Genomic DNA, 16,538 nt, shown 5'->3' on the forward strand with positions numbered 1-16,538 from the left:
TTTGGGGAGAGGCCCTGTATAGGCGTCGTCCTATCATGCCTGCTTTGATCCACATGCATTTGCATGGCAGGGCAAAGCACACAGTTAACAGTTGAGCGGGTTAGAAAAAAGGATTGTTGGTTTTTGCTCGCTGCCTAAATTTGCTCTGCCAGGCGAATTGCCATTGCAGATGGGTCTGAGTGAGTGGACGAGGACATAGAGAGAAAAAGAGCTGAAGATGAAGAGGTTTATGGTGTGTGCTTTAAAAAAAAGCAGGGATTTCTGGGATATAGTGATCATAAGGTAAGAAAAAATAAAAGAAAGGATAAAAAGCACAGCAGAATAAAAAAAACACACAATAACAGGAGTTTTAAAAGCTGATTGTAGCATTGTTATATTCCACACCCTGTTTGATTTCAGCAGCCAACATACACGGAATAAAAAAAACATATTTTGTTCTAATTTTAATTCATAGTGGAAGCCTTAAACTAAGCTTGGAGTCTTTTGTTATGGAGTCAGACGAGAGGCTAATTAGCGAACAGCTAATGGAGCTAAGAGGGCTGACGCGTCGCACAGCTAATTTAAAAATGGAGGTAGTGAAAGGGATTATCCAGGGGTCAGAGTTCAATCCTAAGCTTGCAAAACATGCTCCGCGCATGGCGCTCCATTGTTTCAAATCACAGTTCTTTGCTTCACAGTATGTTTCACAAAATGCTTTTATTAGATACACCTTGCTGCTACTGTTAGTAATTGCAGTCATAGATTCAACAAGGTGCCGAAAACATTCCTGATCCATATCGACACGATAAAGTCACACAGTTGCTGCACATCTGTGTTCTCATTCCACCACATCCCAAAGGTGCCCAAAGTGAGAGAAAGAAACTATCCCCTACCCCATCACACCACCACGACACCGAACCACTGATACAATGCAGGACTGACAGACTGGTCCATGCTTTTGTGTTGTTTGTGCCAAATCGGGGCCCTATGAAGCAAATGTTGTGGCAGAAATTGAGATTCATTGGAGCAGGCAACATTTTCCACTGTTCTGATATCTACTTTTACTGAGTCCATCTAAAGTGTCCTGTTCTTAGCTGACATGGGTAGCATCCTGTGTGGTCCTCTGCTGCTGTAGCCCATCTCTTTCAAGGTTCAACGTGCCGTGCGTTCAGAGGTGACCTTGGTTGTAACCAGTGGTTATTTAAATTACTCCTGCCTCCCTATCAGTCTGGAAGAAGTCTGGCTATCATCCTCTGGCCTCTGACATCAGCATCTATTTTCAGAACTGCTCCTCACTGGATATTTCCTGGACCGTTCTCTTTAAACTCTACAAAGGCCTCTGAGCACATCCTGATGACATTCTTCTTCTTTCTTCTTGGTATCCCTTTTGTTGAAGAATGAAGGCTTCAATCAGTGGTTTGACATGATAATGGGGGGATCGGTGCCCTCTATGGTAGGCCCATATGGTAGCTTTGTCTGAAGCCCCTGTGAGTGTGCAGTTGTGAACACCTGAACATTTTTTGCCACACATGTGTAAAATTATGATTAAATCCATCTAATAGAAGATTTTAGTCTCGAAAGTCTTGAAAGTCACTTCTCCTCTACTAATGGAACTGGTGTGTCCTCTGCCCTTTTTCATTCGGAGCACTGGCATTGATTTTTAGTCTGTGGTCTTCAATTTCCCTTGCCTGAGTCGACTTTTCCATAGCCTGCTACTCTAAATTGCCCCCAACCCCCCCAGCACCCCCAACCCTTGCCAGTACTCCAGTGAAGACATGGAAAGTCATTAACAAGTGCCCCCTTTGTTGCCGAACAAACACAGATGGTATTTGGCTCACGCACGGGGGATTAGCTGAACCCTGGGTCGGCCGGGGAGGCAGGCAACCACTTGGTGAAGAGTTTTAGAACGGTGTGGCTGTCAGAATATTTCTTAAACTGCAGGGTGGGATTGAAAACTGGAAGCAGGCGTATTTGTGATGAATCCACATGTACCGTGTGAGCGCGTGGTTCTAGAGTTAGAGCTGGAGTCTCAGCTTTGGAAAAGTGAAAAAGTTGAAGCAGCAACTGTACATTTTGTGTTACTACATAAGGCAGTACACAAACACAAATCTCCTCTGGCCCCCCTAGTGGCGTGGGGGCGTGCGGGATAGCAGAGAAGGGGGCAGGACGGAGAACAAACCCCCTGTTTGTTCTCCAGGCGAGGCACTGACTGCAGCACTGACAAGAGGAGTGACCTTCCGCTTTGTTTGAACAAGAGGTCAAAGGTAGAGCCATGCCCCAGTGCATTGTGTCCCTTGTAGTGTTTGGTGGCATATTTGGGACACTGAAATAGTCTGAAGTGAGCAAGGAAAAAAAAAAAACTTGTATCAGATTACTTTGAGGTGCTTTCAGTTTTTGTTAATGTTTTTCTTTAAGTGTTTGTTTCTGCGGTCTTTATCAGCCAAACATGTAGGTGGAGGTGGGGAAAGTATATGCAGCGCAGTGCAGATAGTGCTGGTGCAGAGCCATACCAGTACCCCCCCCCCCCCCCCCCCACCACCACCACCCGACAGTTTAAATCTGAGTGAAAAAGACACGCAGCGTGCGCCTGTTGTCAGCTTGCTTGTTGTCAGCTTGCTTGTTGTCAGCTTGCTTGCGACCACAGTTCTCATGCATACGTGCATATGTGCATATATGTGAGAGCTGTGTGTGTCTGTTTGCGTGAAAAAGGGCATCAACAGGGGCTAACGCACCGAAGTAAACAAAGCACCAAGTCAAAGCAGGCTAATGATTTACTTGAATGGCCCCATTCTCCTCACGTCAGACAAGCCCATGTGCACATGCACGTACACAGTTTTGGCCAGTTGGCTTTTGAACTGGAAAGAGCCTAAATGTGTGTGGTGCTTTCATGTGTTGCATATCAAGACAAACACGAGTTGTTTCGCTTCATTGGGCAGCGCTAACGTGTAACAGTTGTCGGGTCTTCCTTGCAGTGCAGGGAAGGTCAGAGGGCTCTGCATGATTTTCTGTAATAATGGCAGCAAAAAGCAAGCCAGGTGGCGCCTCCCAGCACGTATTATTCGCAGATGCAGAAAAACACAAAAACAAAGAAATAAAAGCTTTATTTTAGTGAGATAAGGATAAAAATATATTGCTAATTTTTGCTTCCAGACGGTCTGTTTTCGTGTGATCAAACAAGCTGATTGTGGTTATCTTTGTAAAATTTTCCCATAACGATTGACGGGGGGGGGGGGGGGGGGGGGGATTCACACAGCATCTGCTGCTGAAATCGGCATGCCTAGGGAAGGTTAAAGAGAGTGAATGTGTCTTTTGTTTATATACCCTGATCAAATTCAGCTCATACCAGATTTTATACTGAACCTATGCTAGCTCACAGGCACAGGGAAGGCGTTTAATTGCAGGGCAGTTTTATGAGGGTTTAAGAGCATGCTTCCCCAGAGCGCTGTTAAAGTCTAACCCTGCTGAGTAGTATCTGTCAATGTTTTGATCTACCTGAGATTGGAGGGCTGAGATGGTAAGCTATTCTCCTTGTTTGGGTATGAGCTGTTTGCCTACTAAGCATCTGGCTGTCTCAGGAATACAGAGTGTTTCCGTATTTCTAATGCCAGGAAGTGTTGAACATTACATGTTCAGAGAAGATAGTTATGGCAAGGAACAAACGTTATGTGTTAAGCTGTCAGAATCATATTTACTGTTTTATTTTTATATTCTATATTTATTATTTTTCTATGAAGAGACACGCTGTACAGAATCATAATTAAGTAATAATAATTCCTTAATGTATCATATTCAATATTTTCGGTCAAAGCTAAGTTGCTTCTAGACTTGGCTCTATGAGGCGTGTTTGCCACAAATAATTGCTAACATGCTAAAACATACTTCCTATGCTAACATGCTAAAATTGTGCCACATTGCACGACACTGTATATAAAAGATAGACATAGCCACAATCACCTGTTGTCGTGGTAGGTTTTTTTATCCCTCATCTGAAACTTTTGTGGAACCAAGGACACTGCACACCAACCTGGTAGCAACTCGGCTCTTACAAAGTAACCGTACACTGAAGAATACTCTGTTATCAGCAATTTTACTCTAATAAGACTTAAAACTATGGGCTGAGGCCACGACCTCATTAGGAAAGTGTTTACTGAGGTCGTAACCGAAATAAGCCCACTTTGCTTTGTTTTCCCAGCTTGAACATTGGAGTTTAGCATTCGGCTAAGTAAGGGATGGACCTGATTAAGAAGCTGAAGACAGGATTTATTTTACTTTAAATATGCTCAGGCTTTATTTAATATTAAAAACCTTCATTGTGAAAATACTCGAGTTAGAAATCAAGTTAGAAATAATTTTCTCATAGACCTTTATAAGTTCTGACTTACTTGTTTCAGCCAGAGGAGTAACCCCCTGGTGGCCATTAAAATGAAAGCAAGTTTATTAATACATTTCTTTTAAATACATTGCATGGTGACATGTGGATAAAAAAAAGTCAACAGTGACCATTAATGTCTTTATCAAAGTTTTGTTCAGTTGGGGGGTCTGGATCCAGTCCCAGCTGTTATAGGACAAGAGACAGGGTACACCCTGGACAGGTCTCCAGTAATGGAGACAGACAGGCAACCATTCTCTCTCACGTTCACAACCCTATGTATGTTTTTGGACTGTGGGAGGAAGCCAGAGCATCTGGAGAAAACCCACACAGACAGAAAACATGTAAACACAGAAAGGCCCCAGACTGGATTCAAACCCTGGACCTTCTTGCTGTAAGGCACCACTGCTAACCACCACACCAAAATCCAGAGATTCTTCTAAAATTTTTAAGAAGTGTAATGGATTATTCCTTTAAAACAGTCACAAGTTTCATTATGGTAGCTCAGTCAGTCAGGTTTTTTATTTCTGTGGTAACATACAGAGATAAAAGGAAGCAGTTATTGTCAGCTGTTGGACAGATTTTTTTTTTTTTTTGCCTTTTTGATCACTGATTGGTTTTATTTGTGATGTAAAACAGACAATTTAAAATAGATTAGTGTTGTGTTTATGTTGGTGCTGAGCGCCACTGTGCAGATACTAATCACAATGCTAATCATAGACTTTGTACTGTAACACACTAAACTGAGTTTAGATCCTCCCTCCACTCTCTGATCCAATTTATTTTTATATAACTGCAGCAAAGGAAAATAGAAAATGCACGTGTGACAGCACCTGAAACTCTGGTGCTGTTAGCTAACACTGAAACATTAGTTTGTCCACATTATTCTGATGTTCTGACGATGCTGTTTAGAAATAGACTCAAATATATAAATAGACTGAAAAGTGGTAATCCTAATGCTCCCTTAAAGAGCAGATTTAGGACTTAGTGGGATTATAAAGTGAGCATGTTAAGTTGGACCCTCTGTTCTTCTTACTGGCCCTAAGGAAGCTCATTGGATTTACTATGAATCGTACTGTAGTATGCTGTAAATAGACGACAAGAGGCAAGAAAAGCAGTGAAGTACGTGTTCCTTTTTATAGCACTTTAATCAGTTGTGTCACTGCTTTGGAAACAGGATCGTGGTTGACATAGATACAGTGTCGTCTTATCTGTTGTTCTACCAAGAGCTGCTCCTCTTGCACGCTTTAGAGTCACGGCATGTTCACAAATTGTGTCACTCGTGATTTTTCCTGGATTGTGGCACATACAGCCACATGTTCAATAATGCGAACAACAACCCCAAGCAGTCAAACTGAACTGTTGCCACAGGGAAATTTTCCTGATGGATAAAACGTCCAAGACATGAATGCAACAGAAAAATCACAATTATTAAAGTTACTTCAGAATTTAAATGTTCCACAAATACCAATGGGTAACACTAAAGACTTCCACATTGTTATACACTGAGACTACCAAACTTGGAGAGGTCTTGTGAGATCCTGTGACTGGATGTTCTGGTGCTCAGTGTTCTGAAGTGCTGACCAGAGGGCAGCAGATCAAAGAGGTTGTGGCCTAGGTGTGAAAGGCTGAAATGATTTTTGCAGCTTTTCCAGCCCTTTTTTTCCTGCTCTAGAAGAGTACAGGTCCTCGAGGGTCGATCAGGGAGCACCAGTAATCCTCTCAGCAGCCCGGGCTATTCTTTGTAGTCGTCTCATTTCTGATTAAGTGGCTAAGCCATATAAAACAGTTAACTGAAGGATGCAACACAGACCCAAATACAGCTCAGCAGAACTAGGACAACAGCTCTGTTGGCAGGTTGAACTTCCTTAGGAATTTAAATACTGTGCTTCATGTCATACGTCTATGGAACCTGAAGAACCTAACCGTGTCTCAAATTTGAAGTTTGACTTGCATTTCTGATACATCAAACGGAAGCTTGCACAACCTCCTATCTTTATGCAGGCTTGCTTCAATCTTGGATACGGTTGAGCCCAGCAGTGTCATCCACAAACAACAGGAGCTTAACACAGGAGCGTTTATTTGTCTAAATGTAGAAGAGGGGAACAAGACCTGTTGTGAAGGTGCTGGATGTGAATTTCTCTAGCTTAGCTAGCTACATCCTGTCTGTTAGAAGGTAAGAGATTCACTGACAGAGGGAGTTTGGAGGCGAGCCAGGAGAAGATGAAGCTATCCAGAAGCAGGAGCCTTGGAAAAGTCCCAAGTGGTCTCTCTTTTGGTCTTTTTGTCATGTCTCCCTCCACTGTCCCCCGACCAGTTGCAGCAACTGGCTGCCCCGCCCCGAGCTTCGTTCTGGTTTATTCCTGTTAAAAGGGATATTTTCCTCACCACTGTCGCCAAGTGCTTCTCACATGATTATTGTGGTTATCTCTCTATCATTGTAGGGTCTTTACCTTACAATATAAAGTGCCCGTTGTTTGTGATGTGGCACTACGTAAATAATATCAAATTTGAAAATTGAAAATTGGTTGAGTTGTTTCAGTCTGCACACACTTCCATCTTGACTGTATTTCCCACTTACATGTTTGCTGCTTGGCAAGTTAAAAAGAGGCCAGTAAGGGTTCAGCAATATGCTTCAGGAGGGTCAAAACAGACTACCAATATTAAAGGTCTGTAGCCACTTGACCCTGTGATCTTTGGTGTCTTATCAAATATCATATCGTGCTGACAGGCAGGAGATTATCATTGTGGATGGAGTAGCACAGCTGCTTAGAAGTAACTGCAGTGAAGGAAAGTGAGGTTAAACTGATTTCTTTGAACCCGATATGTGATGCTCAGCTGAATAGGAGGTACGTGAAGAAATTAGGTAATATATAAGGAAAATATGACCATGCGAAACAGACATGTTTCCACTGCTAATGCTAATTGTAGTAAGCCAACATAAAATAAAGAAAACAAGCAGCACCAAGCCCTTTCTGAGTTTGTCCCAAACAACAACCAAAGAAAAAAACAGTCACTCTAAGACACTACAAGAACCACGCCCGTGATATCAATGCAAATGCACCTCATACAGTAAACAGAAGACAGCAGCATATGAGCAGACACTGACACACAGCCCGCAAGCTGATAGGTTTTTGGCCTCAGCTGCATATAAGATTTTTGATAAACCTGAACAGAGCGAAGACATTTCCCGATAAGCATGTTAGCACAAGAAGAGCATGGATCACTGGCAATCGAAGTTGCCAACAACATGGGGAATGAGATCTCTTACTCTGGCTTCAAAAACATGTTGGAACCCAACAGCTGATAAGTCACTGAAAAACAAGGTCGCAGAGCACCAGCAGATGTAGCTGTATGAATATAAGGGTGCACAGCGTGACGGGAACAGCAGGGAATGTTTGCAACAGTTTGTCAATGAGCAGTGTGGACTTTAGTGTGTTGCACATCAGAGTCATTGTATTTGTAGCCTCTATTGCAGACATTTAATCCTGGTTTATAGACAAATGAATGCTTTTGTTACATTAAAATAAAGGATCAGGAATTTATCAGACTAAATTATTATTATTAGCAGCAAAGATCTTTAAGAAAATAAAAGTATTTGTCCTGGGCGCCAATATAGCTCACCTGTATTTATCTGGTTATCCTTCATCCTTTATTCCGTTTGCACTACTTGGGAAGATAACAAATATTGCTAATTGCACAATATACCCCCCCCCCCCCCCCCCCCAGTCTTCCTTGAAAGCTGATCCAGCTTCATGCACACAACAGAGCAGACACTCAGCACAAAGATCTGTCACACGGCCAGGATCCCTTTTTTTTTTTTTGGTTTTAATTCCCGTCTTTGCCCCTCCTCCCTTCTCTTTATTTCTGCCTTTGATGAAAAGACATGCCAGTGATATTTCAGGGGCTTAGTGGAGACAGACAGCGTGGGTTTCATGTTTTCCCCCAGCTTTTGTCTGAACTTTGAGAGGCTGAAGTCACAGGTGCGAATGCGCCGTCACAGATGCCAGAGCAGACCCCACAACCCCCCGACGCTGCCGAGTCACACCCGACTCAATCTGGCCTCTCGGCAGACGCCACGGGATCACCCCGGAAAACAATGGGACCTGAATCTGCAGCCAAGAGAATGTGGCAGGTTAAGTGCTTTTAAACGAGGAGGAGAAGAAAAGCTTTTTATTTCTCGGTGACAGCGCCTCATTAAGAGATATCGTTAGCAATTTGTCGGGTATTAAAAGTCGCCTGCGTATTTAACGGCTAGTGTAAGAACATGAAACGGGCTTGTTTGCATGGATGTAACTCACTATCCTGATGCAGTTGAGTTTCTCATGCCCTGCTTTCGCTCTCTCGTCAGGAGTGCTGAAGGACTATCTACGTGAGCTGCCCTACCCTCTGATCAACAAGCAGTTATATGAGGCAGTGTTGGAGTCTATGGCTGCGAGGCCTCTGCGGATGGGAGCGTCTGGGTGTGAGAATGACCAGGCCGACTCTGAACACACCGTCAGCCTGCTGGAAAACCTGCCAGAGGTGGAGAGGGTAAGGACAATTTAAAAAAAAGTGCACATTCTTCTGCACAGGAGTTAAAGGACTGTCACAGAGGTGGCTTTGAAAGGGCATATTGTGGGTAGATAATCATGGTAATAATCATAATGCTACAGATTACCACTGTTCGGCTGATAATTGTGATGTCGTGCAGCCTTGCACCTCAAGCACTGTCATCGTATCCACAGTAGAATGACATAAAAGTGAAAACGAATAGTTGCTGAAACTCTGTATCCGTACGCTATAGTCACTCGGTTTGGTCCAAGTGAACAGAGTCACCAGATTCATTGAAAGAAGCATGTCAGTGCTTTGTGAGAACACAACTACTCTCTTAGTTTTAAAAGTGTAGCATTTGCAGTATTCTGCACTCGGCTTCTTTGCCAACACGCCTTATATTACTGATAATAATATTCCTTCTGTTTTTTTTATAAAACCTTCAGTTTTTTTAAGATAAACTTACTGCTGCAGATGTGTCTTAAAGCAGTTTTTGGTTTTGCATCTTTACTGCTGCTGCTAGTGGTACAACTGCAACTACTAATCATAATAATAACATGTTTTATTTGTCTGGCTTTTGTGTATCTGTGTGTGTGTGTGTGTGTGTGTGTGTGTGTGTGTGTGTGTGTGTGTGTGTGTGTGTGTGTGTGTCTGGATCAGATGATGCTGCGGAAGCTTCTTGACCACCTGAAGCTGGTGGCATCCTACCAAGAGATGAATAAGATGACGTGCCAGAACCTAGCGGTGTGTTTCGGCCCGGTGCTGCTGAGCCAGCGTCAGGAGGCGTCCTGCCACACCAACCGAGTCTTCATCGACTCTGAGGAGCTGGCCAGCGCGCTACACTTCAAAAAGCACATCGAAGTACTGCACTACCTGCTCCAGCTCTGGCCAGGTGATTGTGACCTTTGTTTGTTTGTTTTGTTTTTCGTCCCGCTTTCACTAAAGACGTTTTGAGCACATGGCGTGACTTGAAAAAGCAGCACATCTACAGTCAGGTCGTGCGCACACTGGTCTCTCTTGCCTGAGGGTCTTGTACAAATCAGTGCCAACCCTGCGGTTCAGCTCTACAAAGGGCTGTTAAAGGGACTGGGCTGCTTTGATCCTTGAGGTTTTTCCACCACTGGCACAAGTGCAGCTGATAGCCACAGGCCACCATCTGTCGGCTCCTCAGAGATGAAACCCTCCACAAGTGCTTCATCGTGATGGGTTGAGCCAATTGGAGCCAAGCCAGTAAAGCCTCAGTGTAAACCAAACATTTGGGGCGTGGTCCCCCCCCCCTCCTCCGTTTTTAGATAAATTACCAATCAAGGACAGTCAGCAGCAGCTTCTCTCAGCACAGGTCATCTGTCTGCCTGCACAGCTGCTCTCTGCCAGCTGCAGCTGTCTGCTTGCGGTGAGATATGGTAAAGTCCATAGATGATCCAGGAGAGGATGGAGAATGATGAGACAAGTGTGTGTGGCGTGACATTTGCATTGGTTACGGGAACTAATCTGATTTTTTTTTAGCTCATGGGATTGATTTTATGAGTTCACCACATTTCTAATAATCAAGTGAGCCATGCAGTGGCTGCTGATGCATTTAAATTCTCGAAGACTCCAAAAAAAAAAAAAAAATGAGCCCCTGGGCCGAGCAGACAGCTTAGTTGTTTTGTTTTGTTTTGTGGGTTTTACATATGCATGACTACCAATCTGAAACTAATCCAACTCACTATATTTTAACATTTTTCTGAGTGCAGTGTTATTCTGTGGATTTCCATTGAAAAAGCACATGTTCACCGTCTTTAAAAACCTTTTTCCCAATGGCTCCGACATCCTGTGAGACAGACTTTCCCTCCCGAATGATTACAATCCTTGGAGCTCCTCCTAAGCAGCCTGCAGCTTTAACCAGATCTGCTGATGTGCGTCTGAAGACGAAGTGACTCTGCGTCTGGTTGAGCCTCTTAACTTTAACTGCATCCTCCAACTCCCACATTGAACCCATTCTGTGTAAACCACTGAAGCTTAGCACCCTGCTTTACATCACCCAGAGAAGCAGCACAGAGAAAGAAATGTAAGCCAGCGGCTTAATTAGTCAGCATCTGTGAATCCTATGATTGCAGGTAGCAGAGGGGATTACATTTGGAATCTTAAAAATTAAAGCGTAAAAACTGTGGTTTTTGTTGGGGTTTTTTGTTTCCCCGCAGTTGCCTTTAATGACTTATAAAGACACTGACAGAGCATTTTAGTCCAGGTTCAAGCCTTCATTTACACCCTCAGCAGTGTTTCCATTCCATCCGCTTCCCCAGTACAGAGTACAGGGCGCCTGGACTGTATAATTAAAGACATTCCTGGCTTAACCTTACCCCTCAGCCCCTGAAGCTTCACCCGTACATTTCGCAATCATTGTGGGATATTTTGAGCCGCCTCTTCACGCCTTTCATACACACATACCAAAGCTTCCAAGGCATTGTCGCTCAGGCCTCCACAGCCTGACTGACACTACTTACAGGACGTGAGTGTGTGTGTGTGTGTGTGTATTGAAGAGGCTGAGGAGGTGATGAGTGTGCATGAAGATGTTTTTCCAACTGTATGTGTGAGAAGATGTGAGTAGATGGTTAGACAGACAAAGTGACGCCAAGAGGATTCTTTTAGTGTTATCTTTAAAATCCAAAATTAGCTGCACGTTTATTTTCAGTTAATTTGCCCTGCTTCTTTTTTTAATTTATCATTAAAATCAGCTGTGGGTTTATTGTTTTATTTTGTCCATTTCGCTTTTTTATTGTGTTTAGATGTAAAAATACACTCATCCTAGCACAGCTAAGTCTAATCTTAACATATTACAACAAGTAAACATTGTGAAGCTGTCCAAGAAAGGTAAAAAAAAAAAAGATCATATTCTTGCCTGCTTTCCGTCTTCATTTTCTCAGCTGACAGCTAATAACTTTAATCATGTCATCAGTGAATCATGTCTGGAATTAAATAACACAGCGCCTCTGAAAGGAAGATAATTTCTGTTTGTTTTAAGGTGATAATTGCTCAAGTCTTTAGCCTCGGGGGAGCTGTGAAGTGTGCAGCTACTTCACGTAAACACTATAGCAGCAACAGCCACTCTGATGAATGAACTGCAGTGAACTTAGTTAAGACAGTGCAAAAAAATTCTGTTTATCGTCAGCTGGATGAAATACGCGAACGCGCACAAAGGAAAAAGTCATTTCAAGGTCATGTCTCAAAAATAAAATTTAGCGTGTATCTATCGAACATGGACTTACAGCCCTAACTGTGTTTTTGTTCTTTTCCAATATAGTAAGCTAGCGGAGCCAGAAAATGTAGGTACTGAGATAAATGCAGAAAGGTAACCAGACTGTGGTTGTGTTTGGCTGCTCACTTTTCCTTCACCTAGTCCACTTAGAGGAGTCTTTCTTAAGGTCCAAGCTTTAGTTAATTTTTAAGTTTGGTTACTCGATAACAGCACAGGAAGCAACAAAAACACTGTGTGCAGTGGTGTGACTTCAGCATGTGTAACTTGGCATGTTCGTTCACCTAAAGATGAACCGATTGTTCTCTATGTTGTCCTCACAGAGGGTCATTCCGCTAAAGCGAGAGTCTTTTAAACAGAAATCAGCTGCACCAAAACAAGGCTTGTGGTTTTTTTTGTTAAGTATGTGTGTTGTTTGTTTTTTTTTTTAGTTCATTTTAATCACAGAAAATCATATTTTCTCATCCAGCCCTGTCTAGCCACGCTGATAGCATCACATTCCCTTACTGCGAAATCTGTCAGATGGATTTTAGTTTATGAAATGCGCACCATTGTATTTTTCCATAAACATGCTGATACTGATATGATGATACTTTAAAAAAAATGCTGCATATACAGACTGTACATAAAAGATTAGCTTGTGCATCTTGGTGTGGTTTTTGGGGTGGTGGGGGGTTGTTGTTGTTTTTTTAAGCCAGCAAAGTTAATCTGATTGAGAAGTTCAGACTGTTATGATAGCACTAACAAGTTGGCTGTACCCTGAAGCACGCCCTTTATGATCATTGCTCATGATCATCATGCTGAACTGAAGACTTGAAATAAGCAAAGAGATCATAGTCGTTGTAAAAAAAATGCATTTATTTATTTGGAGAAATAAAATGAAAAGTAGAGTCATTTTCAGGAGCTGAAGTACGAATTGGTAGGTGGGTAGGTGTAGCAGTGCAGTGGGGAAATCATTTGTACTGTAAGCTCCAGTAGATTTGTTTCCAGGCAGTCATCAGCTGACCTGCGCTGTATCTCGCTCTGAGGTTTACTGCTTTTTTGGCGGGGGGATTCACTCAACTGCATTCTACAATATATAAGTGGATAATACGTGAGCCATAAGGTGTGCTTTGCAGCTCTTATAAAGCTAATATACCACTAGAAGTATATAGTCTAAATCAGCGGTCCCCAACCTTTTTTGCACCACGGACCAGTTTAATGTCAGACAATGTTTTCACGGACCGGCCTTTAAGGTGTCGTGGATAAATAAAACAAAATAAAATGATACAACCAAGACAAAAATATATTGTAAATATAACAATAAACGCAAATTCACTGTGTAAGTGTGTAACTTTATTAGCAGCGTCCTCCTGAAATGTGCCAATAACATTGAGAGTAACATCCTCCTCGCTGCCCCTTAATGCCGTTTTGGTCGCTATGGTAACGTGTAAATATTTCTTTCAAAATAAGACCCAGGGAAACCGAGTTAACGATAAAAACCCTGAAAACCATAAGTTGCACACCCGAGCCTCAACTCTCGCGGCCCGGTACCAAACGAATCACAGACTGGCTCGGGGGTTGGGGGCCGCTGGTCTAAATAACGTAATTATTAAAGAAGAACAACAACCACTTTTCCCTCTGAGGAAAGCAAAAGAATGAGAAAATATGACTTTTTTCTTATTTTTGTGTTTTTGTAATTTTCATGATTGTTTAATAACCAGCTGTCTTATATTCAACTTTTTCTTTGTTTTTGTTTTTTTTTCTTTCTTCCTCTAGTTGTGGACCCACATGGCCAGTCCTCTTCTCAGCCCCCAGCACCCTCTCTGGTTCCAACTTCCTCTGACCTGCGGACAGCCCCCCCTCTGCGACGGAGAAAAGAGCGCCCTCAGGTGCTGAACCTCACTGGAGCAGAGATGGCGGGCGTTCTGCGACCCAAACCAGGGCGTCTGGACAGCCCCAGCAACCGCTATGCTGGTGACTGGAGTGGCTGCGGTGAGACGTACTTCCCTTCTGAAATGTTGTTACCTTCCAGCAAAGAAGAGGCAGACTATGACGACGTTCCCTCAGAAGACATCGAGGCAACTGAGGAGGTCCAGGAGAAGCAAGAGGAAGCAAAAGACGGCATACAGCTCAAGGTTGATTGTCCTGTGTCTGATACCGCAGATGAAGAGCAACCTCAGAGAAGGGAGGTGGTAAAGGAGGAGGAAACACGGGAGGCGGTGGAGGAGCAGGAGAAGCTAATAGAAAGTGACAGCTCAAACAGTGGACACCCATTAGAGGAGGAGGAGCAAGAACACAAGGTGTGTAACCACATCCTGCCACCTCGGCTACCTAAAGAGCACACTTACCAGGCCTACATGAAGATCCAGGATATCAGTCCTGTATTGAGCAACAGGGTGAACCTGAGGGACCTGCAAGAGAGCATCGACACTCTGATAGGAAACCTGGAGAGAGAGCTCAACAAAAACAAGCTCAATGTGGGATACTAACTCCTAGACACAGATACGCAGACATATCCACCCGCACCCCCATGAAGCTCGATAAGGTTTGGGACAGAATCTCTTTATCTCTGAAGGTGCTTTGGGATACAGCCATGGAGGTCTTGTGACGTCACTATGGCAGCATGGTGCACGGTACTGCTGCTGCAAAATCCTAGAAGATGAGATAATGTAACAGGGCACTTGTGGCGTTTGTACCATATCCACAAACATTCCGCAATATTCTCCTTTTATTTTGTTGGCTGATTAAACTTTACGTTGTGTGGTTTTGTTTTAGTCCAGTTCTGTGTTCCATGTTGTTATTGTTGCTTCTCTTCTTATTAGAAGAACCCAATTACCCCTCAGGGGTTTAAAAGGTGCCTTAATTGTGTGAAGGTGGTACGTCAAGAGGAAAGTCTACCCTGAAATATAACACATCACCTCCGAGGATCTGGGCCTGTGTAGATAACGCTTGAGAATGGGTTTTCAAGAGCCTTTCTTACAAAAAAAAATATATATATAGTGCATTTTAAATTCAGCAGGTACACATCTATTTTCTGAACTCTGGGGCTTTCTAGCAAAATTTGGCCCAGTCTGAATAGAGAACTTGCAAATTTAGTCACTTTCAGACCTACTTTAAACCTTGTATGGTGGTTAATTTAGTAAAACGAACCAAGATCGTTGGAGGAACGTGTACACTTTGTCTTAGGGTGGATTTCCTTTTAAAGGCAGTAAAGAGCTTTTTCTATTGAGGTATAAAACACTAAATGTTATACAACAACAATGCACTTAATAGGCAGGCAGTAGTGTAGATTATAATCATGCAGTAAAAAGTCTGTTCTGAACTAAGGGGAGAAACTGCCGCCATTTAAACCTCCTCTATGTTCAAAGTCACACCTACGCTTACGGCTAAACATACATTTTGAACAGATTTTGATTTTAAGCAGAATTGTTTCATGTAGTGTTGCAGGTTTGGTAAATTCACCTTCTTGCCCAGGATTAGATGAAAAGATTGATACTACCCTCATGTCTGTAAATGAATATAAGCTAGAGTCAGAAAGCGGTTAGCTATGCTAGCTTAGTGCAGCTAAGGTTAGTGTAGCTAAGATAGCTACGTTCTTGAGAAAATAGAGTAGCTTGGTTGAAAAAAAAAAACATGAATAAATAAGAAAAACATCCTAAAATGTTACAGGTCATAACTAACAAAAATATAGATTAGCAAAGACGCGAACGTGGTATCAACTTTCTTATCTACCTTGATGCAAGAACATAAAGAAGCTTGTTATTTCTAAGCTGGTTATTTCTAAGTTGTTGGGGGTTTTTGTTAAAGAAAAAAAATTAATAAAATAGTTAATTTAAAAAAACACATGGTCAGTGAAATAAACAATGTGAAGCACATCATGTAGTTCAGCAGCGGAAATAAAAATGGCGGGCTCATCCAGTTAGCTCAAAATAGCTAGCTGCTTAAAAAGACAAAGGACGTTTTCAGCAATCCAGGGATTCAGAATGATCAGTATTTAACCTATATGTATATGTATATAATTATATAAATGTATTCGGAATATATTATTTTTACAGCTTATATTTCAATGGCGTATTTAAATACTTCTTATGACCTCCTAGTGTTGCCGTGTAGCAATAGTTGCTTCTTTCCCTTAAAGCTACCTGTACACATCTTAATGTGCTGGACTAATGGTACAACTTTAGCTGTAAAATATATGGTACAATCGTGCTCTTGCAGAAAAAAGTGATATTGTTATTTTTGTGATATTGTGTATATATTTGACATTGTTTTATGTCTCTGGTGGACTAAGGCGTGCTAATGATTTTTTGGCGTTTTTTTTTTTTTAAGGTACTGAACGTTGCATGGTCAAAAGCTTTACTGACATAAGCAAGGCTCTGTCTCATCTGCCTTTGTATATCATATTTATGTGTAAAATAAGATTATTTTGTAACGTATGCG

At 42.3% G+C, this 16,538-nt stretch overlaps 1 protein-coding gene across 1 annotated transcript in view; it reads left to right on the forward strand.

Moving 5' to 3' along the window:
• Positions 1 to 15,949, forward strand: part of syde2 (synapse defective 1, Rho GTPase, homolog 2 (C. elegans)) — a 49,226-nt gene extending 33,277 nt beyond the window's left edge. Inside the window, exons 6-8 of the mRNA XM_085138861.1 lie at positions 8,700 to 8,881; positions 9,542 to 9,773; positions 13,875 to 15,949. Coding sequence (XP_084994987.1) covers positions 8,700 to 8,881; positions 9,542 to 9,773; positions 13,875 to 14,587 — 1,127 coding nt within the window. The 3' untranslated portion in view covers positions 14,588 to 15,949. The remainder of the gene's footprint in view (positions 1 to 8,699; positions 8,882 to 9,541; positions 9,774 to 13,874) is intronic.
• Positions 15,950 to 16,538: the final 589 nt, after the last annotated feature.

Source organism: Neolamprologus multifasciatus, chromosome 17 (genome assembly GCF_963576455.1).
Source record: "Neolamprologus multifasciatus chromosome 17, fNeoMul1.2, whole genome shotgun sequence".
Lineage (NCBI taxonomy): Eukaryota > Metazoa > Chordata > Actinopteri > Cichliformes > Cichlidae > Neolamprologus > Neolamprologus multifasciatus.